At 37.0% G+C, this 26775-nt stretch overlaps 1 protein-coding gene and 1 non-coding gene across 6 annotated transcripts; both read right to left on the bottom strand.

Annotated features, from left to right (window-relative positions):
• Positions 1-464: 464 nt before the first annotated feature.
• LOC143027829 (prenylcysteine oxidase 1-like) lies at positions 465-26483 on the bottom strand. Of its 5 annotated transcripts, none has more exons than XM_076189456.1 (7): positions 26461-26483; positions 17706-17819; positions 16334-16540; positions 15470-15644; positions 14085-14293; positions 7741-7889; positions 465-3800 (listed from the first exon to the last, which is right to left on the bottom strand). In XM_076189456.1, the coding sequence occupies exons 2-7, from the start codon at positions 17803-17805 to the stop codon at positions 3138-3140; spliced, it is 1503 nt and encodes a 500-aa protein (XP_076045571.1). In that variant the 5' UTR covers positions 17806-17819; positions 26461-26483; the 3' UTR covers positions 465-3137. The 5 variants fall into 5 exon arrangements, with proteins under 5 accessions (XP_076045571.1, XP_076045568.1, XP_076045569.1 ...); XM_076189453.1 differs by lacking the exon at positions 26461-26483 and adding an exon at positions 21781-22032; XM_076189454.1 differs by lacking the exon at positions 26461-26483 and adding an exon at positions 21547-21717.
• LOC143027869 (U12 minor spliceosomal RNA) lies at positions 22954-23102 on the bottom strand. The gene has a single exon (XR_012966675.1). It is a non-coding gene; the product is annotated as a U12 minor spliceosomal RNA (small nuclear RNA).
• Positions 26484-26775: the final 292 nt, after the last annotated feature.

Raw genomic sequence — 26775 nt, 5'->3', positions numbered from 1 at the left:
CTCTTAGTTGTATGGCATGAGTAGTCATTTGATTTCTGTGGTGATGCTCCATCCTATTTTTGAACCAGAAAAATGAGATGAGAGAGATAGTGGGTTATTTCAGAAAGACTTGCATAAGCTATATACCTGGAGCCAAGAGTAGAAAATGAATTTCAAAGCCAAAAAATGTAAAGTACAAAATCAATCATTGTTATCCCATGTCTCATTTGTAGGAGGCCCATGAGCCCAAGCTGCACCATGGAAAACTCCACACTAATATAACACAGAGAACAACCCAACATATTTTCCCATATATCTATAGGGGTTTTAAGGATCACTACTGGTTACTGGAAGCTACATGTTTTTTATCGGTGAAACTTGAGGCAACCATAATCATTTAGATCTTTTGTACAAATTTCAGACTTCAAAAAATACATGTCTGGGGTGTGGATCAATTTATAGGATAACACTAAAAAATAATATGAAACACTTCTCCCTTTAATACAAAAAATCTCATTATAATTTAGTGCCATGTAATTTGCTACAAGCTAAATCACACAATGTATATATATTTACACAAGTGAATGATTAGTTATAATATATTTCAACTTTTTAACAAAAGGCCAGCCATTTCATAGAATGGGTACTTGCTGAAATATCAGTAGGAGAAAAATCTCACAACAATATACATTCCTAAATCATGTGGGAATTACACTGATTTGGGACCAAAATCAGGTACCTGCAAGCATGGTTCTTTGAGATAGACATCAGAATCTTCTCCCTGCTGTCCATCCTCAAAAACTGTCAACATCCTGACCACCGTAAAATGTAGCCATGAGGGGATGACACTTGGTCACTGAACTGAGTCACAGTTATCTCTCTCAACTTCCTCTTCATATTAAGAGTTGACAACAGGTGGTTGCTTCCCTCCTACTACCCTTGCAAGCTGGTGACAATGAAAGTCCCACACAAATAAAACAAATCAACGTTTGCTCTATACAAATGCTATAGGGAGGGCATAGGGCCACTGTCAACTGCTGCTGGGCTACAGATTTCCAAAATGAAAGTCAGGACATCAATCATCTTTGTTATTACTATAAATGGAAACTAAGGGAAGTAAATGTCTGGGGTCATATGTATATACTTACATATACTAACAGCTTTTTACCCCTTACAAAGGAGGTAGCTAAAGTCAAAGGCATAAATCCACTTCCACCCATTTCATCCCAACATACTCCGCTCCCATTCACCACCTCCTCCCTCTTTTCTTGGCTCCTCCTGGATGATGGGTCATATCTGCATCTTGCCCACAGCCCTGGGTCAGAAGCAATGCAACAAGATACAGCACATCCACAGCAAGGCTACTTCATTTAATCAGTGATCCCCCTCTCCATCCCCTCATGCAAAAAAAGAGAAGACAGGGAGAAATCCCTTTGGGTTGCATCAAAATATCATTCACACATACTCCCTTACTCCCCCCATCCCCCACCCACTCCCTTCCATGCATCACAGCATCATCCATACACAACCATTCTCCATTCACCCCTATCTTCTCCCTTCCTTCCTCAACAGACCACTCTTTCCCAGTGCCCCTTTTACCCCATCCATCCATCTCATCCGTAGTCACCCCCTCATGTTCACTCCTTCCACACCTCTTTTACAAGTCTTTCTTCACTCATTCTTTCCATGTGTCCAAACCATCCCAATACTCTTTCATCAACCCTATCCCTCAATTCCCTTTACACCCTCACTCTCCTCCTCACATCATTTCTCACTCTATCCAGCCTAGTAAACCCTATCATACTTCTCAGGCATTTCATCTCAAACACATTTAAACTCTTCCTCTTGTATGTTCCATGTTTCTGTCCCATACAGTGCTGTCGGCACAATCACCCCTTCATACAATCTCCTCTTAGCATGTCACATGTAACACAGAATAAAGGATTGGAGATGGAGATGAAATATAGAGTAAGGGAAGCAAGTGAAAGTGTACAGGGAATGAAAAGACTCATGAGAAATGGGTATTTGGGGATGAATGGAAAGCCAAGACTGTACATGAGGGTGATTATACTCACAGCACTCTATGCCCCAGACTTGGATTTAGAAGGAGGAAGAGGCTAACCTTGTTTAAAATGAAGTGTTTAAGAAATACAATGGGGATTATGAGGTTGGATAGGGTAAGAAATGTAGAGCTGAAGCAGAGTTGAGGTGGACAGAGATGGCAAATAGAGTTGATTGCAGAATACCAAGATGGTTTGGGCATATAGAAAGAATATGTGAAGTGAATGGAAAGGAACTGTATGCAAGACCAAGAATGAATAAACAGGGTAAAGGGAGCAGTGGTTGCAAGAGGGATGACTGCCGAGTAAAGATGAGAGAGTATGAAAGATAGGAATGAATGTGGAATGATTACAAATGGATAAGGAAATGACATGACCTGAAAGAATGTTCTTGTCTGCTCTATATTTTCTCAAATTGATGAGTGGGGAGGGGGAGGGGGTCACCATATATTTCTGAAACAGTGGGGGTAAACCAGTTCTGGCTATCAGACTCTGCTGTGGAAACAATACAATTTGTGGCACTGCCTTTGGCTTGAGTAGTGTGGTAGGGGACAAAGATAACTTTTCATACACAAGGTACTAAGATGGGATAGGCAATGAATGTTTCCTTGGATAGTCATAGGATGGGTATAGGGTATGTACTTTGACTTAGCCAGCCACTTTACATGAAGATAAAGGCCTTCTGGCATATGTATGTAATATTATAGCATTGATCTAAAACTTCTGAATTCTATTTACCATGATTCTTACCACAAGAAACCCATTTCATCTAACAATATTTTGGAGTAAATCTAATGCAATAGATATGAAAATGCTATCAAGGGTGGGTAACATGAAGTCTTGAAACAATCAATGGCACTTGTTTTTTTATGGGAAATTATTATTGCATAGTACACAAAAGATAAACCTGTTGGCTTATCAAGTTCACCCTATTGTAAGTAAATCAAGAACAGTGCTGAGAGCCCCATACAAAGCTTGTGCAAAAGAAATTTAATGAGGCAACACCCACATGAAATACATCAACATCTTTCCTCTTTCCAAACACCAAGAATCTCGTACTTTTGGTATACATCACAGCCATGACAGATTAGGGATGATTTACAATTCATCCTTTTCCATTGCTTTGGCTCCAGCATCTGCATTACCTGTCAAATGCTTGAAGGCCAGTAGTGCAACATTCCTGGCTCCAATGGCGCTCATTTCCATGGCACTTCCAGCAAACTCTATAGCATTGATATAATATAGCCCGGGGAATAACTGGAAATTACCTAAATCCTGGCGAGAATTGTAGTGTGGATATGCAAGCCAGTCAGTAACATGCACTTCTCTCCTGACTTCAAACAAGTAGTCAAGCTGTTCTTCAGTGAGAGGTTCTGGAGAGAAAATCTTCCATACAGTAGGCAGGTCTTGAGAGCAATCCGTTACATCAACAGGGAACTGCTTCCCGAAGGTATTGAAAATGAGGCTAGGATTTGTGGTCAGTATTTCCTCCACAGGATCACTCTTATCAAAATTCAGACTCTCAGCTCTGGCTTCTCCCTCCACCATAGTACATATGATTCTCTCATATTGGCCAGGAAACTTCAATTCCTTAGTGAAATTCTGAAACTTGATCATGGACTTGTCGTGAGTAAGTGGAGTTCCCAAGATGACAACATCATATTCATGATGTCTCTTGAATTCATTCAATTCAGTATGAACTTGAGCACCTTCTGTATACAAACTATTGTTGTTTTCGTCCTCCACTTCAACAGATGAAACCTGTAGATTTAAGAAAATAAGAATTCTTGAGGATTAAACTACTTCTAAATACCAGTAAGAGGGTTATAGGCTTAACTCCTATGTTGTACATGTGTTTTTTCCCATAGCTATATAAAGTTGCCTAGTAGCAGCAACAGGTGTATTTAATTACTAGTAACTAGCACTTCTGTCCTCAGGAGGGATATCACATTGAAGAGGTGGTGGTCTATATTTATATACTAAGGGGATTCTTCCCTCTTATAAAGGAGATAGCCATGTCAAAGACTGGAAGAGGTGGTAAATTAAATCTAAGGTGGATATCAGAAAGTACAGCAGAAGTCAAAATTTATCAAGTGTTCTTTCAGTAAATTAATCTCCAAACACAAAAGAATGTGTGACCCTGGTCCTCTGGATGACACTAAATAGAATGTTTAATAAAGGGTGGAGTACTTATAATGGAATGGTCAGTGATACTGTTTAACGTGTATCTACATGAAGGAAACACTTCAGTGGACTGGAGGAGTTGATGTATAATTATACTGTAAAACAGGAAAGGGGTCACATATGAATGTAGTTGTTTTAGGATCATTAGTCTACTAAGTGTAGTCAATAAGATGTATGAAAGAGTAGTAATAGTGAGGATTAAGAGAAGAAGAGAGAAAGCAACTGTGGAAGAGAATTGTGAATTCAGGAGGGGAAGGGGGTGCATGGCTTAAATACTTGTAGCAAGACAGAATGAGTGAAGAAAGATGAGCAAAAAGTGTGAAAGGCAGAGATGGATGGATGGGGTGAAGGGGACCGAGTAAAAGGGGAATGTCTACTGAGCTGGCAAGGGGGAAGGCAAGTGATTTATTGATCACTAGCCGCGAAAGCATGGCAACTGATGTAGAAGTCGGTGAATCTGTTGCAAATAGCGATCACAACATAGTCAGATTCAAACTCCTAAACAATTTTAGAATAGATACTTGTGCTTCTAAAATACCCGATTTCAGTAAAGCTCAGTTCATAGAACTACGTCAGGAGCTTCAGCTTACAGATTGGGAGGCAAAATTAAACGAAAGACCTGTAGATCAGATGTGGGAAATATTTCAAAATACGCTCACTAAGATGATTCAAACTTACATTCCTTTTAAGGACAGACGTCCCCCAAATCAGGCTCGCCCAAAGTGGCTCGACAAAGAAACTGAAAAAAGTATTGCTAAAAAGAGACAGGCTTATAAGAAATATAAGTGCTCGGGTGCATCTAATGACTATGAAAGTTATGTATCAATACAGAGAGATTTAAAAAAGACAATAAGAAAAAGAAAACGACAATACGAAATGAACATCGCTGAGAAATCCAAAGAGAATCCCAAAGAATTCTATAGTTACATTAGAGATAAAAAGGTTGTTAGGAATCACATTGGTCCACTATTATCTGCTGACGGTCAACTTGAATATTCAAATGAAGGAATGTGTAATCTCTTAAACAATTATTTTAGCTCGGTATTCGTAAACGAAACACCTCAAAGTGAATTCCAAACTGAAACCTGTGAAAAGTCTGGGGTAAACTTACTCACTACGGTAAATATAACAAAAGAAACAATTAAAAGGTGTATAGACAAACTCAAAGTTAATAAAACACCAGGGCCTGACGGTTGGCATCCAAGAATCTTAAAGGAAATGAAAAATGAGATTGTTGTTCCATTAGAAATTATTTTCAAGAAATCCATCATATCCGGAGATGTCCCAAGAGAATGGAAGCTAGCTAACGTTACTCCCATATTCAAAAAAGGTGACAAAAAGAAACCAAATAACTATAGGCCTATTAGTTTGACTTCGATCGTAGGAAAAATAATGGAAACTATCATCAGAGATGCTATCGAATATCATTTAGAAAGTAACCGTTTGATAAATGATAGCCAACATGGTTTCAGACGGAAACGTTCTTGCGTGACTAACTTACTCGAATTCTACAACACAGTTGTCTCGAATTATGACAAAAGAAACAATATAGATTTAATATATCTAGACTTTGCAAAAGCTTTTGATACCGTCCCACACGAAAGACTACTTACTAAATTAGCTTTGCATGGAATAAGTGGTAGCCTATTAGGTTGGACTAGTAATTGGTTGAAAGGTCGAAAACAGAGAGTTGTTTTAAATGGAAAAACTTCTGGATGGAAAAGTGTTGCAAGTGGAGTTCCTCAGGGTTCCGTTCTTGGGCCACTTCTATTCATAGTATATATAAATGATATAGACCATGGACTAAAATCTACTGTTTCCAAATTTGCTGATGATACAAAACTGTGCGGAGTGGCAAATGATCACTCAAACCAATTAGATATTCAAGAAGATTTAGATCAATTACAGCAATGGTCTGAAAAGTGGCTAATGAAATTTAATACAAGTAAATGCAAGGTAATGCACATAGGTAAAAATAACAGTAAGTACGATTACAAGTTATTTGGAAATTCGTTAACAAAAGTGGATAGTGAAAAAGATCTCGGCGTAATTATCAGTAACGACCTCAAATCATCCAAGCAGTGTATTTCAGCCTCTGAGAAAGCAAATAAGATTCTGGGATTGATTGCGCGATCTTTTGATTTCAAAAGTCCATCACTCATTAACAAGCTATATAAATCGTTAGTTCGTCCACATTTGGAATATGCTGTTTCCGTATGGTCACCGAATCTCATTAAAGACATTGACAGACTGGAAAAAGTACAACGGCGAGCCACAAAACTGATTCCAAATATCAAAAATAAATCATACGAAAATCGACTTAAGCACATGAATCTGTTTTCCCTAAAAAAGCGTAGACTCAGAGGTGACTTGATACAGGTCTTTAAGATTTTAAAGGGAATTGACAACATCAAAAGTGACCAAATTTTCACATTGAATGAGAATCAGACAAGAAACAATGGTCTCAAACTGTCCGGAAATAGATTCAATTTGGAAGTAGGTAGAAACAACTTTGCCAACCGTGTAGTTAATGAATGGAATAAACTTCCTGCACAGGTAGTGCAATGTAGTTCAGTTCGAAGCTTTAAGAATCATTTAGATAAATACCTAAGTAAGATGCTGTAATTATTATAATTTATGTTATATTATTTGTTTTTGTTTTGTTATAATTTGTCTGTCTGATTTTCATTTATTATTAGTTATATGTCAATTTATTATCAATTACTATTTACCTGTTTGTTTGTTATTCAACTATACCAATGCATTTATTTATGTATTTTAATTGTTATTTACATTGTTATAGTTTTAATTTATTATTAATATGATTTTTTTTTTTTTTTTTTTTTTTTTTTTTTTTTTTTTTTTTTTTTTTTTTTTTTTTTTTTTTTTTTTTTTTTTTTTTTTTTTTTTTTTTTTTTTTTTTTTTTTTTTTTTTTTGCATCCGACCTAGATATGGATCAAAAGGTCTCCTGTCGGCATGCTTTGCCTTTGTAATCCTTTGTGATAGATGCGAGTAGAAAAGGTTTGTAAATGATAAATTGATGTGACCTGAATGGATTTCTCCTTATCTTTTCTATTTACATGTGAGAGGATGTGGAGGGAGGGTTGCCATATAAATGAAGCAGTGGGGGTAAACCAACTTAGGCTGTCAGGCCTTGTTGTGGATGTGCTGTGTCAAGCTGCATTGGGTGGGAGACAGGGGTGAACCTCCATCCAAATAAAGCTAAGATAAAAGGGAAATAAATGGGAGTGGGATGTGTGGGCATAGGTGCATACCTTGACTAGCTACTTCCCCTATTATGGAGAAGAAGCATTTGTATATATGAAGGTCCTAAATGGAAGGAGCTATGAATGTCTTTAGAAGGGTGTGGTGTGGGTGCAGTTTTGGGTTTGTGTTTTGGCTCTGCCACCACCCCTTACAAGGCCTTTTGGTGTATCTATTTATGACTAAAAACTAATACTAATGCTGACACTAGTATCAGTATTATCAATGGTGAAAGACAAGACATTTCCTTACCACAAACCCGCCTTCCTTATATGCAACATCAGTGACTTTTCGTTTTAGTAGTGTGGCACGTGAATGTTTTAACAATTCTTCTGGTACACGTTTGTTACCATTCTCCACTGCCCATAGGTTAGGTTCTGCTCCAGCAACTGCCACAGCACCTGATATATACAAAAGAATGCATTTCTAATCTCTTTAACATGGCAATCAATCTACCTTTTGCCTAAGGTCTCTCCTGCAGGAAATACACACCTCCTAGGTAACCAAAAATGGCCATCAGACAAGCCCATATGTCATTAAGAAACAATTGTTGTTGTCTAAGGATTGTTAATGTGGACACAATGTTACAAAGTATGGTATGCAATATCATCAATACTTTCATTCAAGTCAAACTAGTGTTGTACCACATATATTCCTATTGTAAATTGGGGCCTTGCCCTTCAATCATATTACCTATATACACCAAAAGCCCCTTTCCCACTTATAAATGGGGCACCTTCATAATAGATTTCCTTCAGAATCTTCCATTTTTCTTCTTGCATCTTTTCATCGTGAAATTTATCCAAACCTGCTTCTTGAAAAAATGTCTTAAGTTTCACAAAGTCCATTTCACTATATACCAGTCTCTTTTTCTGTATTTCTCATTTCTCTCCATATATATTTTCTCCTTTAGTTCTAGTTCAAGTAATATGTGGTCACTCTTCTCAATTGGTGTCTTGTATTCAATTTTACCCACAATTTCAGGTTCTGACATGACGAATAAATCCAGTCTTGACGGTTCTTCATCATTTCTATATCTGGTGTTTCCTTTACCCACTGTATCATTGCATATTCAATAGTCATTTCAAGTAATACATTTCCTCATAATTCCACTCCACCTTTCACTGTCATCTCTTCCCAACAGATTTCTTTGCAGTTAAAATCCCCTGTAAGTACCACATTTCCTTCATCTTTAATGAAATCCTTGAATCTTCTAACATTTTAAAGTAATCTCTCTCTCCCCAAGAACCCATTTTTGGGGGCACATAGATCACCACAAATATCTTCTTTCATGTCTTTATCTTCAACTTTTATTGTGATCATTTCCACACTGTTCATTCCATTTGTAACCTTCATCACATTTAAAAAAAATTTAGCCAAGAACATGACTCCTCCACCCTGTATTTACCTAGCAATATTTTGTGGGAGGACAGCTATGCTCGTAGTAACCCGCAGTTATATCTTTCCACATCCAGTTCTTTCTTAACCCCTTCCATACGGTGCCGCACACGTAGGCGTCATGGGGAGCGAGTGTATTCGTGAGGCTGCCATATCGGCGTCTTGATTATATTTATTGTAGTCGCCCCTCCATAATGACATTCTTTCTAATTCTTTTGTAATCGCATTTTCTATGGTTATCAAAATTCACAGGTGAAGAGAGAACGATCGATATAAGCGGTGACTATATTTTATGATGCGAGTATTATTACGACACGTCGTACGGCTGGCATTGGCTGCTGCCACCGAGATCTAAGTCCATGACGCCTACGTGTGCGGCACCGTATGGAAGGGGTTAAAATCATGTATAGTTTTAGTAATCACTGTTTCCCCTTTCAATTTGTTCCATGTATCTATAACTCTGTGTGGAAAGCTGTTTTTTCAGATCTCTTCTGTAACTGTCTTTCTTAAGTTTCTTCTTGTGTCCTCTTCTATTTCTTCTGTCCCATTTAAGTAGATAATCCCTAACAAGGATTTTCATCCCTTTCAAAACTTTGTAGATGGATATCAAATTGCCTCTTTCTCTTCTTTGTTCCAGAGTTGATGAGTTTAGCTTGTCAATCTTTGTTCATATGTCAACTTGCAAAGTGTTGGTGCCATCTCTGTTATTGCTCTTTGAATTCTTTCTATTTTTTTTTTCTAGGTGTACACAGAGTTACTGCATATTCCAATTTTACCTAGTTGTATTTAACAGGAGGGGGAGCTATGCTTGTGGTGTCCTTTCTCCATATCTCGTTTTATCTAGACCGTTTTTAAATTCATGTATCATTTTTGCACACATCATTCTCATCTAGCCAGTTCCAAATGTCTATTGTCCTGTGGGGAAAGCTGTTCTTTTTCAGGTCTCTTCTATAATTGTCTTTCTTGATTTTCTTTCCATGTCCTTTTGTATCTCTACTATTCCATTTTATTAGATCCTCTCTATCAATAATTTACTTGCCTTTCATGATTCTATAAATAGTTATCAAGTCCCCTCTCTTCTTTGCTCCAATGTCTGTAGCTCAAATTTTGCCAGCCTCTCCTCATGATAGTTCTGAGAGTGTTGTTGCCAATTTCGTAAATGCTCTTTGTATTTTTCAAGTTTTGTTATACATTTTTTTGTACTTGGTGACCACATCGTCACTGCATACTCCAATCTTGGTCTTATCAAAGTGACTAGTATTTTCTTTATCATTCTTCGTTCAGGTATGTAAATGCCACTTTGATTGATCTTATTAAATTATAAGTTTCTCCAAAAATTTTGTTTATATGTTTCTCAAAGGGCATATTATTCATAATAATGAATCCTAGGTCCTTCTCTTTTTCCACTTTTTTTATTTCTTTCTCTCCCAATATATATGATCCCACTATTCTTTTTTTTTTTTTTTTTGCTTCTTCCAAATTCCATTATACACTTCTTAACCCCTTCCATACGGTGCCGCACACGTAGGCGTCATGGACTTAGATCTCGGTGGCAGCAGCCAATGCCAGCCGTACGACGTGTCGTAATAATACTCGCATCATAAAATATAGTCACCGCTTATATCGATCGTTCTCTCTTCACCCGTGAATTTTGATAACCATAGAAAATGCGATTACAAAAGAATTAGAAAGAATGTCATTATGGAGGGGCGACTACAATAAATATAATCAAGACGCCGATATGGCAGCCTCGCGAATACACTCGCTCCCCATGACGCCTACTTGTGCGGCACCGTATGGAAGGGGTTAATGTTGAATTCCATCTCCCACTTCCTACTCCATTCCCATACTTTATTGAGATCACTCTGCAGCGACTCACAATCTTCTTCAGTGTTCACTTTTTTCAACATTTTTGCATCGTCTGCAAAGAAGCTCATATAACTTTCAATTCCTTCATCCATATCATTAATATATATAGCAAACATTATTGGGGCCAAAACTGTTCCTTGTGGAACTCCACTAATCACCTCATCCCAATTGGAATGTTTGTCTCTTATCACCACTCTCATTTTCCTTTCATGCAAGAAGTCTTCCATCCATTTAAGTAGTTTGCCCTGTATTCTTCCTGCAGTTTCTAATTTCTTTAGCAATTTCTTATGTGACACATTATCAAAAGCTTTTTTCAGGTCTAGAAATGCACCATCAGCCCAGCCATCTCTTTCCTGTATTATATCTATTAGTCTTGAATAGAAACACATTAAGTTTGTGACACATGATCTTCCTTGTCTAAATCCAAACTGCCTTGGATTTAGTACATTGTTTTTTTCCAAATGCTTTACCCATCTAATTTTGATCATTCTTTCACAAATTTTAGCTATTGTACTTGTAAGAGAGACCGGTCTATAGTTTGTAGGGTCTTCTTTGTTTCCCCCCTTATATAGTGGTACTATATTTGCTCTTTTCCAATCTTCTGGAACTTTTCCTTCCTTCAACGAACTGCTTATTAGACTATGTATTTTGTCTGCTAGTTCGTTCCTGCATTCTCTCAAAATCCAGTTTGCCATTTCATCTGGACCATGCGATTTTCTAACATCGAGATTACTCAATTGATTCATTATTCCATTCCTTGTTACTTCTATCTCATTCATAGGGGAGACTTTCCCCTCCCATTTGACGTCTCTAAGTTGTACAGTATGTTCTCCCTTGTAAACACTGATTTAAAATGTTTGTTCATAATTTTTGCCATTTCTATAACCTCTGTGTATTCTATTCCTCCTTGTCATAGTTTCACTAATTCTTATTTGTTTTTCAGTTTGTTGTTTACAAATCTATAAAATAGTTTTGGTTGATCCTTACATTTTTCTATGACATCCTTTTTGTATTTTCTCTTTTCTTCTCTGCACACTTGTACATATTCATTTCTACATACACACATATACCAAAGGCTTTTTTCCCCCTTACATGGGGGGTAGCCAAAAAGAAAAAGGGATAGAAATCACTCCCACCCATTTCATTTCCCATATATTCCATTCCCCTCCAACCTATCTAGGCACCTACTGGATGACGGGTCATCCCTGCATCCTGTCCACTGCCCTGGGTCAGAAGCAGTGTCGCAAGACACAGAACATCCACAGCAAGGCTGCTTCATAAATTCGGCAACCCCCCCTCTCCGTCCCCTCATGCAGGAAAGGAGAAGACGAGGAGAATTCCCTTCGGGCTGTGTCAAATTTTTTATCATACATACTTCCTCACCCCCCATCCCCCACCCACTCCCCCTCATGCATCACAGCCTTATCTATACACAACCCTTCTCCATTCACTCCTATCTTCTGTCCTCTCCCATCCTTCCTCTACAGACATTCCTCCTCATTTCTATAACCAGTATATATTTTCCATTTTTTGGGTTTTTTGTCTTTCCTCCATTTTATCCAAGCTTTATCCCTTTTATCTTTTAACTCTATACATCTTTTGTTGTACTAACATTTTACATATCCTTTTTCTTGTTTTTGTCTTGGAACATACTTTTCCACTCCTTCCATATAAATTTTTGTCAAAATTTTCCATTTCTCTTCTACTGATGTTTCCTCTTTGTATATCCTTTCCCAGTCTGCTTTTTGAAAGTATTTTCTCATTTTATCAAAATTTCTTTTTCCATACATCATTCTTCCCTTTCTATATTGTTCATTTTTTCCCATGTATTTTTCTTCATTTAGTTCCAGTTCAACTAATATGTGGTCACATTTAATTAGTGGTGCCTTATATTCAATCTTGTCCACTATTTCAGGTTCTGATGTGATTATTAGGTCTAGTGTCAATGGCTCTTCCTTATTTCTATACCTAGTATTCTTTTATATCCATTGTGTCATTGTATGTTCTATAATCATATCAAGTAGTACGTTTCCTCATAGGTTGTCTCCACCCTTCACTGTCATCTCTTCCCAGCAGATTTCTTTACAATTAAAGTCACCCATTATAACTATTCTTCCTCGTAGTGACCCACAGTTGTATCTTTCCATATCCAGTTCTTTCTTAAAATCATGTAAAGTTTTAGCACTCACTGCTTTCCCTTTCAATTTATTCCATGTATCTATTACTCTGTGTAGAAAGCTGTTCTTTTTCAAATCTCTTCTGTAACTGTCCTTCTTAAGTTTCTTCTCATGTCCTTTTGTATTTCTTCTGTCCCATTTAAGTAGATCATCCCTATCAAGGATTTCCATCCCTTTCATAATTCTGTAGATGGTTATCAAATCACCTCTTTCTCTTCTTTGTTCCAGAATTGGTAAGTTTAGTTGGTCCAATCTTTGTTCATATGTCAACTTGCTAAGTGTTGGTGCCATCTTTGTTAATGCTCTTTGAATTCTTTCTAGTTATGTTTTTTTTATTGTACTGGGTGTCTATAGTGACACTGCATAGTCTAATTTTGGTCTTATCAGTGTAACTAGTATTTTCTTTACCATTTCCTTGTCCATGTAGTCAAAGGCTACTTTCATTGATCTTATTAAATTGTAAGTTTCTCCACCTATTTTGTTTACATGTTTGTCTGGTGTTATGTCATTTGAGATAATTACTCCTAGATCTCTTTCTGAGTTTACTTATGTAACTTCCTTTGTTCCAATTTTGTATTGACCGGATATTCTACTTTTACTTTTTCCAAATTCCATTATACTACATTTCTTAATGTTAAAATTCACTTCATTCTTTATATTCCATTTCCAGACTTTGTCCAGGTCTTCATGAAAAGATTTGCAATCTTCTTCTTTATTTAGTCTCTTCAATAGTTTTGCATCATCTGAAAGAAGTTTATATAACATTCAATTCTTTCATCCATGTCATTTATATAAACAGCAAACATTATCGGAGCCAATACAGAGCCTTGGGGGAATCCATTTATCATGTTTACCCATTTTGAGTTCTTTTTTCTAAGTACCACTTTCATTTTTCTTCTGTTCAAGAAGTCTTTCATCCATTCCAATCATTTTCCCTGTATTCCACCTATTGTTTCAATTTTTCTTAGTAACTTTTTGTGCGGTACTTTGTCAAAAGCTTTTTGTAAGTCCAGGAAGGCACAGTCTACCCAGCCATCTCTTTCCTGTATTATTTCTACCAATCTTGAATAAAAGTGTGTGTTTGTGTGTGTATACACAATAAATACATATGCATACATCTGAAGCCTATTTGCTCTTTTAAACTTTACTCACCGACAAAAGCTTGAATGTTGGGCGTCTGTCCATAATTGGCTCTTGTAACTGCCATGACAAGTTCATCAATCATTTTGTCATGGAATCCTTTGCTTCTCAAGAAGTCCTTAGTTGACATCTTTGTCATAGTCTTAAAATCTGGGTCCATATTACTTAACATAGAGTCAACATCCTTGTAAGCTTTACCTTGGTCTTGAAGTTTATAGATGCTATGGAGAAAAAAGATAAAACAAAATATAATAAAGAAATGTTATTCATTAATACAAATTTGAAAATCAGAATATTTTTTTCATTAATCCCTATTCCTTCATCCATGAGGCACTAAGATGGGGGGAGTGATGAATGAGTTTTGGATGGGTGTTGGGTGAATGTATACTTTGCCTTGGCTACACCACTTATAATGGGGATAAAGCCTTTTGTTATGTATATATATATGTACACTAGCTATGTCCACATAGAGGACACAGAATACCTTACATCCTTAGCCAATAACACAATATCTTTACCCTGAGTGATTTAGGCCCCCCTGGAGGCTGGCAACCAGTTACCTGAAGGCTGCAGGTCTTCAGCAAGAGAAACAAGGGGCAATGGATTGATTGACTGATGGTACAGTATGTATCAAAGGCCTTCCCCATTGGAAAATAGGGGTGTCAAAGTTGCCATGACTCCTTGCAGAACAAAAAACACTTAAAATTCCTAATCCCTTTGTTCTGCCCCATTTATTTGGCTTTTATGATCCACATAGGATCATGGTACTAGTTATTCTTATCCCTCCTCTTCCACAGGTGCACGAGAAACGATGAAGCTCTACATGTGGTAAAGGAGAGGCTTAACCACTTCAGTACAAGGAAACCTATGTAGGCATCATGAGGCGTGAGTGGGTACACAAGGATGCCGGTGTCAGTGTCTTGATTATATATGTTTATATATGTATATTTTTTGTTGTTGTATATGAGCTACACCTGAATTCTGTGAACTGGTTTGGTCACATTTTCTGTGTTCATTATTACTCAGAGTAAAAGAGAATGAGTAATACAGCAGTGACTACATTTTATAATGTGAATAGTGTGATGAATTGTACATATGGCAGCCGATGCTGCACATGAGAATTTGACTCGTACTGAAGTGGTTAAGGACAGCAAAAATAATTATGTGTGACTCTCATCCTTAAGGGTGCCACAAAAATTCTCTCAAGTATTAGTTGCATATAAGTACTACATGCAGTCAACACCCTAGTCTATACATTCTATAAACTGAAAGGCTTCTTCCTCCTTATAAGTGGGCTAGCCCACCCAGGTTTCACCCATCCTCCACCCACCCCACAATATCCAAGTACAGAGAGAAATGTGCTGTGAAAAACTCAAAATACTTAGGCAATTCCATACCTTGCAAATTCCTTGAGCATATTTTCTGTCAGTTTATTTAATCGAACTAAGTCATATCCATATCTCCACAGCAACTTCAGCATCCCTATGAACTCCCATGAGCTGTCCTTGTAGACATAATCAGCTCCATTATATATGCCTAAAACAGCTGGGCATCCTGTGACTTGTCCCAGACCTGTGTTAAAAGAGTTAGATACACAGTATATATAAAACACTTTGTTATATATGAGAACTTTTCCAGCTAGTTTTCAGAAATGTGCCAAAACTGCTGGTGACAGGGACTGAAACTGAAAGAAAGAAGAGAGCCATGCAGTACAGGGAGGGAGGAGGGAGTGGGAGAGGGAGGGAGTGAGAGAAAGGAGGGGGGAGTAAGTGTGACAGGGAGGGGAGGTAGGGGGGGAGAGAGAGGAAAGAGGGGAAAGAGTGAGGGAAAGTGGAAAAAAGAGAGGTAAAGAGGGGAAAAGAGGAAGGTGAAAGAGGGGAAAAGAGGGAGGGAAAGAGGGGAAAAGAGAGAGGGAAAGAGGGGAAGAGAGGGAGGGAGAGAGAGGGAGGGATGGAGGGAAGAAGGGCAAGAGAGAGAGAAGTGAGGGGTGAAGAAGAGAAGGAGAGAAGAGACAGAGAGAGGAGAAGAGAGGGAGGGAGGGAGGAGAAGACAGGGACAATGAAGGGTTATGAACAAGAGTCAACAAAGTGGCTAAAATGCCAATGACCTGGACCATTAGAAGGCAATCATTACCCTTTTTGAACATAAATTTGATGTCATGAGAGAGTGACAGAGAGAAACAGAGAAAAAAAAAGGTAATGAATTGAAACACCAACAACACATTGATAACAAGCTATGTGAAAATGAAGCAAAACACTTACCAAACTTCTTTGCAAAGTCCACCATGTAATTATTTTTGGGATGAATGATGGAGCCACCAATTTCATATTCCCGTCCACCAATGACAGTTGTTGCAAGTCGTCCACCGATTTCTCCTGGTTCATACAGGTCAAGGATGACATCATCACCTAAATACTCATGCAGGAAATATGCGGTTGCTGTGCCACCAATGCCACCACCAACAATTGCTGAAAATAAACAAGTATATAATGTTACAATAACAATTATGTTAATCACTGCCTTATGTTTAAATGGCTGGATACCTGGTCTATAAGGACAATAGTCTTATAATATTTGCTGCATCTTACTATGCAGTTAATACATGAACTGCTTTGCAGATGACACAAAATTATTAAAGAGAATAAACTCCGAAACAGACTGTGACTCATTGCAGAAGGATCTGAACAAAGTCTCAGAGTGGAGCAAGAGATGGGAGGTAGAATTCAACATCAAGAAGTGTAGTATAATTGAACTTGGAAAAAGCAAGAAGAGAATAACAGGACAGTATAAAATTGATGGAAAAGAAGTTAAGAAAGTAAATTCTGAAAGAGACCTAAGAGTAATCATCACCAAAGACTTATCACTGGATAAACATATAAATAAAATTGTCGGAGACACATACAATTTGTTGAGATCAATAAAAGTGGCCTTCAAATACCTGCATAAGGAAATGATAAAAAAAAATATTACAAATGCTGATAAGGCCAAAACTGGAATATGCAGCACTGATATGGTCACCCAGTACAAAAAAGAATATAAGAAAATTAGAAAGAATACAAAGAGCAATGACAAAGTTGGTCCCAAACTTGACATATGAGCAAAGACTGGTCAAACTGGAATTGCCAACCCTAGAACAAAGAAGAGAACGAGGGGACCTACTAACCATCTACAGAATTATGAAAGGAAAATAATGCCTTGATAGAGAGGACTTATTAAAGCGGGACAGAGGAAAAACTAGAGGACATGCAATGAAACTCAAAAAGGATAACTACAGAAGAGACCTGAAAAAGAACAGCTTCCCACACAGAGTGATAGATATATGGAACAAATTGGATGAAGAAATAGTGTGTGCAAACACAATACAAGAATTTAGGAACAAACTTGATCTTGCGAGATACAAAAACAGGTCACCAAAAGCATAGCTCCCCTTCCTGTATAATACAACTAGGTAAATACACACATATATATATAATCACACACCATTTACTAAAGAGGTGATACTATTATAACTGACAGAAAACTAAGTAGTCTATGTTTATTTTGTTATTTCATAACTTATGAAAAAAAAAAAAAAAATCATAAGCAAAATTCACAAGATTTTGGTACAAGACTATGATAATTGTAATTACATACCTATCTTTGGAATATGCCGCTGTGACTGTGAGGTTCCATATGTACACTTAATGGTAAGTGCTGCACATAGGAGGTGGCCATACCAATGTTTCAGTAGCATCTCATCACCTTACACTAAGTACAGAAAAGAACAATGTTAAATGGGTATACTCCAGTTCAGGATACTTTAAAAATCCAATCCATTCCCACAGTCTAGAGCAGTGTTGTCCAAACTGGGGTTAGTGTGGTACTGGGGTATGTGAACAAAACAAGGAACACACACACACAAAACAGAATCATCCCATGTTCTATAACGGCAAAGAGAGAAGGAGCAGAGGGATGTACATGAATAAATAAGGAACACACATGCACACAATCGTCAGATTCATGGCAAAGATTGGAACTAAAAAAAAAAGAAAAAAAAAAAAAAAATCAATTTTCATGTATTTCAATGATGAAGGAGTACTTGTGTTGTACTAGTGGAGAAGGGAAATGCTCATGGTGTAGTGGGAAGGTGAAGAAAAGGGAGAAGGGGAGGGATTATTGAGTAAAATGGAAGATAATGAGGAAGATGACGAATGGGCCTCAGATGTCAGAAGGGGTTTCAACAAAAGGTGCGCAGATGACACAGATGAGGTCAAACAGGTGAGCAGAGGTATTAAAAGTAGAAATATAGCTAATAGCAGCTCAATGGAAAGAAGAGATAATTACTTCTATTGATTTATTGAGGGAGGAGATGACAAACTCCCCCAACTAGTAAGTCTAGAGGAGAAACTAACAAAAATGAATGAAGCATGGGAGGTTAGTTTTAGCCAATTAGCACTAGTTACTCAAAGAGTTGATAAACTGGAAGAACTAGAGAAAGAGAATCAAAACCTAAAGAAATAGAAGAATTAAAAAGACAGTTATAAGAGAAGTAAAGGATGAGAATGATGAATTAAAGAGGAATAATAACTACCAAACTACCAGCTAAGGACATTACAGTACTGTATATCATGAACAGGGCTACTAGACTGATAAAAGGTGTGGTAAGACATGACAGAATTACACCTGTACTGATAGAACTTCATTGGCTTCCTATTAAAGCCAAATTTATATTTAAGATTTGTATTATGGTATACTAGACAATTAGATATGGAAAACCAGATTACTTAAGGCAAATACTGGAAGATCATCAACCTGGATCAGCTGTACCACTTTGAAGTAGTGATGATCCTTTTATGCTGATTGAACCAAGATGTAATCTTCAAATGGGATTTAGGGCCTTCAAGAACATAAGAATGAAGGAGACCATAAGGCCTACACTAGGCAGCTCCATATCCATCACCACCTGTCATCCCCATCCATAAAGTTGTCTAATTGTTTCTTAAAACAACTGATAGTTTCAGTGCTCACTAAATGGTTACTAAGTCCATTCCATTCGGTGACCACCCTATTAGTAAACCAATTCTTGTCTATTTCCTTCTTAAATCTAAATTTGTCCAGTTTAAATCCATTACTGCGAGTCCTGACCTGTTGTTTTAACATAATGACCTTGTTTGCATCACCCTTATTCAAGCTTTTGATCCACTTGAACACCTCTATTAAATCACCCCACACTCTGTGTCTCTCCAGAGAATGTAAGTTAAGGTGCCTAAGCCTCTCTTCATAAGGCAAATTTCTGAGTCCATGTATCATTTTGGTCATCTGCCCCAAGGCTATTTAATCAACTTCCCAGAGATAAAGGAAAGTAATAATGTTGATACTTTCAAGAAGAAATTGAAAACATATTCAGTGATTGTTACACTCAAGACATGCAAATTAGTGAGTTTAATAAAATGTAATTACCAGAATGATGATATAAGGTGTGACTCCCACAGCATCGGAAAGATGGAGCGGGAGTCGAGAATAAACACACAAAAGTAAAGCAAGTAAAAAGTACATAAAAGGAGTTTTCTCTACAATGTTTACAATGGAAGAGTTATTTTGCTGTTTTGACATAAGGGAGAAAACGGTTTGCATATGCAACCTCCATTGCTGTGCCCATCTGAAGAATAAAAAAAAAAAATTCTCATTCATATACCGAGACCTGTTATAATGACAATTTGGAGATTTTCTATAGTCACCCAGTTAGGTAAGGCAGGATGTCCAAAAGGATAAAAGGTTAGATTCACAAATTTTCATGTCATTAGAAGTTACAGACAAGTCTATCAATAGAAACACAATGTGAGGACAAAGTTTTTACTAACATGAAGTTCCACTTGGAAGCTTGCTGGCCAAGTGGTTTTGGGCGGCAAAGATCGAAGAGATGGCAGTTCAAACACTGCCACCAGGAACTTCACACTACAGCATCATCCTAACCTACTGATAAGGGTGAAGTTTGTGACATCAAACCATATCATCATCATCATCACATCACTTTTTAGAGCTTTATCAATTACATACAGTAAAACAATAAACTAAAAAATTATCTGTCCTCACATGGTTTTCCTTTCAATAGATTGGACAAGTTCACAAACCATCTTACCCTAAACCCTACATATCATAAATCTAATAAACAAATCTGTACAAAATCTTAACCCTTTCTTCAGTTATATATCAACTTATTTGTAACATATAGGATTGGAGCTCTACTCACAAGGGCCCAACAATGTCTCCAGTAACCTAAATTTATACGACCATTTCATCCCCACACACTCCACTCCCATTCACCAGCCCTTCCTCCCTTGTCTCCTCCTGAATAATGGGATATCCCTGCATCTCGTCCAATGCCCTGGGTCAGAGGCAATGCAGCAAGACACAGCACATCCACAGCAAGCCAGCAAGGTTGCTTCATTTAATTGACGACCCCACCCTCTCTGTCCCCTCATACAGAAAATGAGAGGCCAGAGAGAAATCCCTTTGGGCTGCATCAAAAAATCATTCACACATAACCACTCCTTAACTCCCCATCCCCACCCACTCCCTTTTATGCATCACCATAATTATACAATTATAATACTATAACTATTCTCCATTCCACCCAGACATACAACCTTTCTCCACCAAAGTTAATTGGTTTATTAAAATTTTTTACTTATGTGGAAGATTATTTCTTAATATCCTTCAAACTTTGCCTTCTTTCTTCATATTATTTTACTTCATGTTAACAAATTCATCCCCCACCCACAATAATGTCAGAAATGTAGTAATATTTCCAGATATACAACCCCATCCCCCTAGTGTCAGAAATTAATTTAACTAGTGTCAGAAACCCATGTTTAACATGGGTTTCTGACACTAGTTAAAATGGGAGGGGGTGCAGAAATGAAAAAGGGTGCTTTGAGGTTGAAATCAATAACATATTTTATATTTGCATAACATGACGATGATCATGATGTTATACAAATATAACGTTATTGGTTTCAACCTCAAAGCACCCTTTTCCATTTCTGCGCCCCCCTCCAGGATTGACGTGAAAACGAGTGAACTGTGGTAGAAATAAAAAACACAATTATTTATGTAGCAAACTGTATTACCCTAACACGTAACTAATTTCTAAATGTACCAATACTCGCCTGTCTCTTTCAACTCCCCGCTTTCATTGTTTATGTGAATGGATCAGAGGGAGCATACGTACATTACTTCACACAATAAAAGAAAATTATCACGATAATCATAAGTTATGAAAATCTTCATTAACGAAAAGCTGATGTAATTAACGAGGCAAGTTGGCTGGAATAGAAATAAACACTAATATCGACGGTGCATGTGGCGAGTCTCTGCAAAATTTATAGATATCTCGCCAGCGTATTCCGTTTATGGGAGTGGGGATATGTACATTTTTATTTACCATATCTTCACAGACTTATTAATATATTATTAATGTTCATCAGTAACTTACATTCTTTTCCGTTCCCCTGTTAAAAAGTATTTTCCTGTGTGACAAGTGATCTAATATGATATCACCTTTAGGCCTATATACAAATGTCTAATATATAGTCTTTTTCCTTTGTATGTATGCAAAATGATTATGCCGACATTTGAAAATTTTCATAGAACGGTTTATATTAAATTAATGTTCAACGCAACACCATTACAGACAAATAACTATCTTATAATAATATACTTCACCTACCTTCAGCTTTTGTCAATCTATTCGTCGCTTGCCACTTATTCAGTATTCCAAATCTTAAATATTTTACAAGTATTTTGAGTTATCTACAAAATATACAGTATTTTGCTGTACTTTTGAGAAATTCCAAACATAAGCACATTCTTTGACAAAATACACGAAAATTTCCAGGCATGAATAATAAAAGCTACTATATAGACAATAGTCAACCGTTGAACCAGATCAGACATTTGAAACGACAAAAGATATAACAAATTGCCTTTTTTCCGGTTACTCCTCTATTACAATGTTCATATTTGTATACGCAGTATTGTATTATGATATCGGTCCCCCCTACAAAACACACCCGAATCACAGTGCAGCTGACATGCATTTACAATGTAGATTTCAAGGGGCAAATTGAGATGGACGAATCATAATGACAAGACAATTTTCAATTTTGGTATTTTTATACAGATATTTATTATATTAAGAAAATTGTAAAAGAATCGGATAGACTAGCAGTGTGATACTGACAAGAATGTAACAATGTGATAGTGCCAAAAACATCGGCGGTGGCCTGAAGAAAACCGAGAAGAAATTAATAGACAAGTTTTTGAAGTGATGAGGAAAGTAGTAAAGGGCAGGAAAGATAAGGGGGGAGGGGGATTTGGAGGGCCAGTGCAAGGTAAGAACGAAATGCAGGGAATTTATAGTTTTTATAGGTGCGGGGCAGACCCACTTGCTCGTTGTTTTTTTTTTCTTGTGGCCTCCCCATATATACGGGAGGATGGCCAGCTAAGGTACTCACTTTTCACTCACCCAACCTCGTCTTCTGAAATAATCTGTGGATGTTAAAACTGGAAGTTGACGGAAATTAAAGAGTTAACTGAGAATAATGGATAATTCATTGCTCGTAACAATGCTGAAAGACAGCAAGAGGACAACTTAGTTAAGAGCAGACTGGGGTGTAAAATAATATAGCGCCGATGAAGTGGATATTGGGTAGGGGGGTTAGCCAGAAAGGAGGATGAGAGGTGGAATAAACGTGTTCTGACTGGACTGGACATGCATGATTTCATAAACCACATGACAAAACCCCAATAGGAAAATGGGGGGGGGGGGGTAAGGAGGACACGACCTAACCTACTAATTACGTGCTTCTACTGGCCACCGTTCTCATATTATAGTTTGAGTAGGGTAGATCGCTTACTCCTGGATCACTTACAAAGTAGGTAAGCGAACCTGGGACGACCTGTACCCTCTAAAAGATTTCTACTGATTAATACAGTAGAGCGAAGCGTTACCAACGCTCGTTATTTTCCTTACTCATAAGTTTGAGGCACGAAGAGAGGGTGGAAAGTTGATTATTAACGTATGCGGAGTGCTGACTCCAAGTTACTATTTGTTTTATGCAAATATTTTCAAATACAGTTATCTTATACATTTACTATTTGCGTTTTGTATGAGATAAAATAAATAGGTTTAATTAATTAATAGAAAACTAATATTTATGTAGTCATTAATGTACCAATTCCAATACTAAAAAACTACAATTATATCATAGTTTTACCTATCCATACCAATTTCTAGCAATGAAATATGTTCAAAATAGATGTGAAAAAACATGATTTTAGGATTATATGGATGGAGACTTTATAACTTATTATTATTATAATATACCTCCTCGAGAAGTGTTGTAGGGGGTAACTATAAAATATTCCGTCCGTCGTGCTATTTCGGTTTTGATTGTAGGGCTACCTCGTGAGTTCTGGTTCAATCCCAAACAAATATCAGTGAGTATCACTTGTCCAACTGTGTGGATGCAAAACTTTTTTTAATAATAATGTAACGAATTTCATTATGCTGTATAAGCACAGTCTAATCCTGTTTCCTATCTCATCTTTAAGTTAGAGGGAGCAAGAAACACTAAGTTGAACAAAATTGTGTGCCATGCGCTCTTTCTCTCTCTCATTTCTGAGCATTTTGAACACTATAATTAAGTACCGCAAAGTAACAGTAACGCCTGAAGCAACAAAAGATTTTTTTTTTTTTGGGGCGGGGCCTGTGATACAGAATAGCACAACTACACCTAATACATAGTTGTTAGTGGGGGACTGGACTATGGACTATTTAGGACAGACCACCCCCTTTCGCGGGATCTGTAATTGTAGAAGGGGAAGAGACGTCTGTATGAAAATGAAAAGACAGTTGTATATAAAAGAAGGCTTCTTCCACCGGTCGATTAGGGATATTTATTTCGTGGTGCCGTAGCTTTGGAGGGTACTTGGCTGATGACACTGCTCTTTTTGATAGAGCCGTGCCGCCTGGACGGACGAGCGGACAAGTGTTTCCTCCTTGTTGATGAATAAATATCTGGCCAAAGATTGAAAGAGGAATTTGCCTTGTATCCCAGGCCGCTTCATCCACTCCTTAACATCTCTTTGACATGCGTGTGCTATTCTGCACACACACAAAAAAAAAAAAAAAAACGCTACCGGCGTTATTATTAGCTTGCGGTACTTATTTATGGGGCTCAAACAATGTAGAACCAATTATGATAAAAGTTGAAAGCAATTACATGAGAAGTAGAAAATTTTATGTGCCCCCTAAAACACAGTCCTGGACAGAATGCGATCATTCCAAACTGTTGGAAGATACAAAATATGAACTAACTAATATACTGAAAGAAAGAGGAAATATAGTAATTATGGGTGATTTTAATTCAAAAGAAATATGTTGGGAAGAAATGACAGTGAAGGGTGGAGAAGACCTCTGGGGCAACATACTACTCGATATGACCATTGAATACACAATGACTCAGTGGATAAAGGAAAATACCAGATACAGAAACAAAGAGGAACCATCGAGATTGGATTTAATACTTACGTCAGAACCTGAAATTGTGGACAGAATTGATTACAAAACACCAATAGAAAAGAGTGACCATTTACTAATAGAATTCGAACTAAAAGAGCAAATGGACCTAAGAAGAAATGAGAAACATAGAAAAGGAAGACCAATGTACAACAAAACGAATTTTGAGAAACTTAAAAAAATCTTTTGTAACGCAAACTGGGAAAAATTCCTAAATGAAGAAACAAGCATGGAAGAGAAATGGAATATATTAAAAGAAATGTATAATGAGGTAGTGAACAAATATGTACCACAACAAAGGCAAGGAAGAGTATAAATGAAAAGCTGGTACATCAAAAATGAAGTGAAGCTAAGGATAAAAGAGACAAAGCTTGGAAAAATGGGAAAAAAGACAGAAAAAACGAGCAAATAGCAAACATACATCAAACTTAGAAACGATTATGTAAAAATAAGCAGAGATGAAAAGAGAAACTACGAAAGAGAAACAATAGAAAAATGTAAGGAACAACCTAAACAATTTTACTTCAAGTATGTAAATTGTAAACTAAAAAATAAACAAGAAATAGAAAAGCTGCGCCATGGAGAATATGAGTATACGGAAGAACTAGAAATGACAGAAATTATGAGCAATCATTTCAAATCGGTATTCATAATTAAGAACTCACCTAACTGTGAGGGAATAGAGAGAGAGAACCCCCCTCCCCCAATTAAGGAAATCAGCTACCAAATAAAAAACCTTGATGTCAGAAAATCACATGGTCCGGATGGAATTGCAAATTGGGTACTGGAAGAATGCATAGAGGAGTTAACAGATAAAATATACAATATAATTAAATACTCACTGAAAGAAAGAGAGGTACCACAAGTCTGAAAAATGCAAACATTGTACCAATATATAAAGGAGGAAACAAGGAAAATCTAACCAACTACAGACCGGTCTTCCTAACAAGCACAGTAGCAAAAATACGTGAAAAAGTTATATAAAGTAGATGGGTTAAACATATGGCAGAAACAAATATACTAAAACCAAATCAGTTTGGATTTAGACAAGGAAGATCATGTACAAGAAGATTGATCTGCTTCTATTCGAGACTGATAGAAATAATACAAGAGAGGGATGGATGGGCAGACTGTGCCTTTCTAGACCTACAAAAAACATTTGATAAGGTAACACACAATAAACTAATAAGAAAAATAGAATCAATAGGTGGCATCAGTAGGGTGGCCATTTCCAAATTTCAATAAAAAGGAGGACAATGCATATCGATGATTATAATATACAGTAATATATATATATATACATATATATATATATCTATATATATATATAGATCTATATATATATATAAATATCAGAGGCGACTCCAGGTCATCAACGTCACTCGAGCTCATCACAGATTTCGCCTAAGACACATGCATAAATGAAGGTAAGAGACGTAATGCACACCGTAGACTTATATGTGCACAGATAACTAGGGGTCACTATTGGTGGCGTAGAATAGCGCCATATATTAACAGTTTACCACCCGACCCCATATACGACATTGTCAGACATAACCCATAGCATAATAAAACATTCACAATCAAATCATCACACATAACAAATACAATATATCTATATCAAATACAAATATCCAACAAATAAACAACTACGCAGCTGCCCCGTTCTTTATCTTCTATACTTCCTTTCTATCCTTTACCTTGATCTACCACCACACCCATTTCCTATCCCCCTATATTCCCCTTACCCTATCCCCCTCCCACCACCACCATCACAGATAACATAACAATAAGACAGAAGTATACTTTTAATAAAAAATTACTCACTTCATTTATACATGAACTCCAGTAGTCTTGGTTTGATGGGGAACTCTTGTAATATCCTGTCGTGCAGCTCCTTGTTGTTGTCTAAGTCCTTCAAAATGCTTTTCTCGGTGGAAATACGAGCCAATGAGGACAGCCGTTCTTGAGACATTGTGTTTCTCAGATATGAGCGGATTCTATCCAACGTGGAGAAACTTCTCTCATTAACAACTGATGTTTAGGGGATGGTCAGCAGTAGCTTAATTAGTTTAATGGATTCCGGCATAGCGGAAGTTAGCTCCAATTTATACAGTAATTCTAAAATGGTGTTGATTGACT

The sequence above is a fragment of the Oratosquilla oratoria genome, chromosome 8, assembly GCF_046742065.1.
Source record: "Oratosquilla oratoria isolate Oo_2021 chromosome 8, ASM4674206v1, whole genome shotgun sequence".
NCBI classification, from domain to species: domain Eukaryota; kingdom Metazoa; phylum Arthropoda; class Malacostraca; order Stomatopoda; family Squillidae; genus Oratosquilla; species Oratosquilla oratoria.
The sequence above is the reverse complement of the archived record's forward strand: the minus strand, read 5'-3'. Positions and strand labels throughout refer to the sequence as shown.

Excerpts from the sequence above, each read along its gene's own strand:
- LOC143027829 (XM_076189456.1), bottom strand. The coding sequence starts at position 17,805 with ATGCTACTGAAACATTGGTATGGCCACCTCCTATGTGCAGCACTTACC. Across the intron at positions 15,645-16,333 it reads GGACTTTGCAAAGAAGTTTG|GTCTGGGACAAGTCACAGGA; the intron begins GTAAGTGTTTTG and ends CTTTTAACACAG. Across the intron at positions 14,294-15,469 it reads ATGCTCAAGGAATTTGCAAG|CATCTATAAACTTCAAGACC; the intron begins GTATGGAATTGC and ends TTTTCTCCATAG.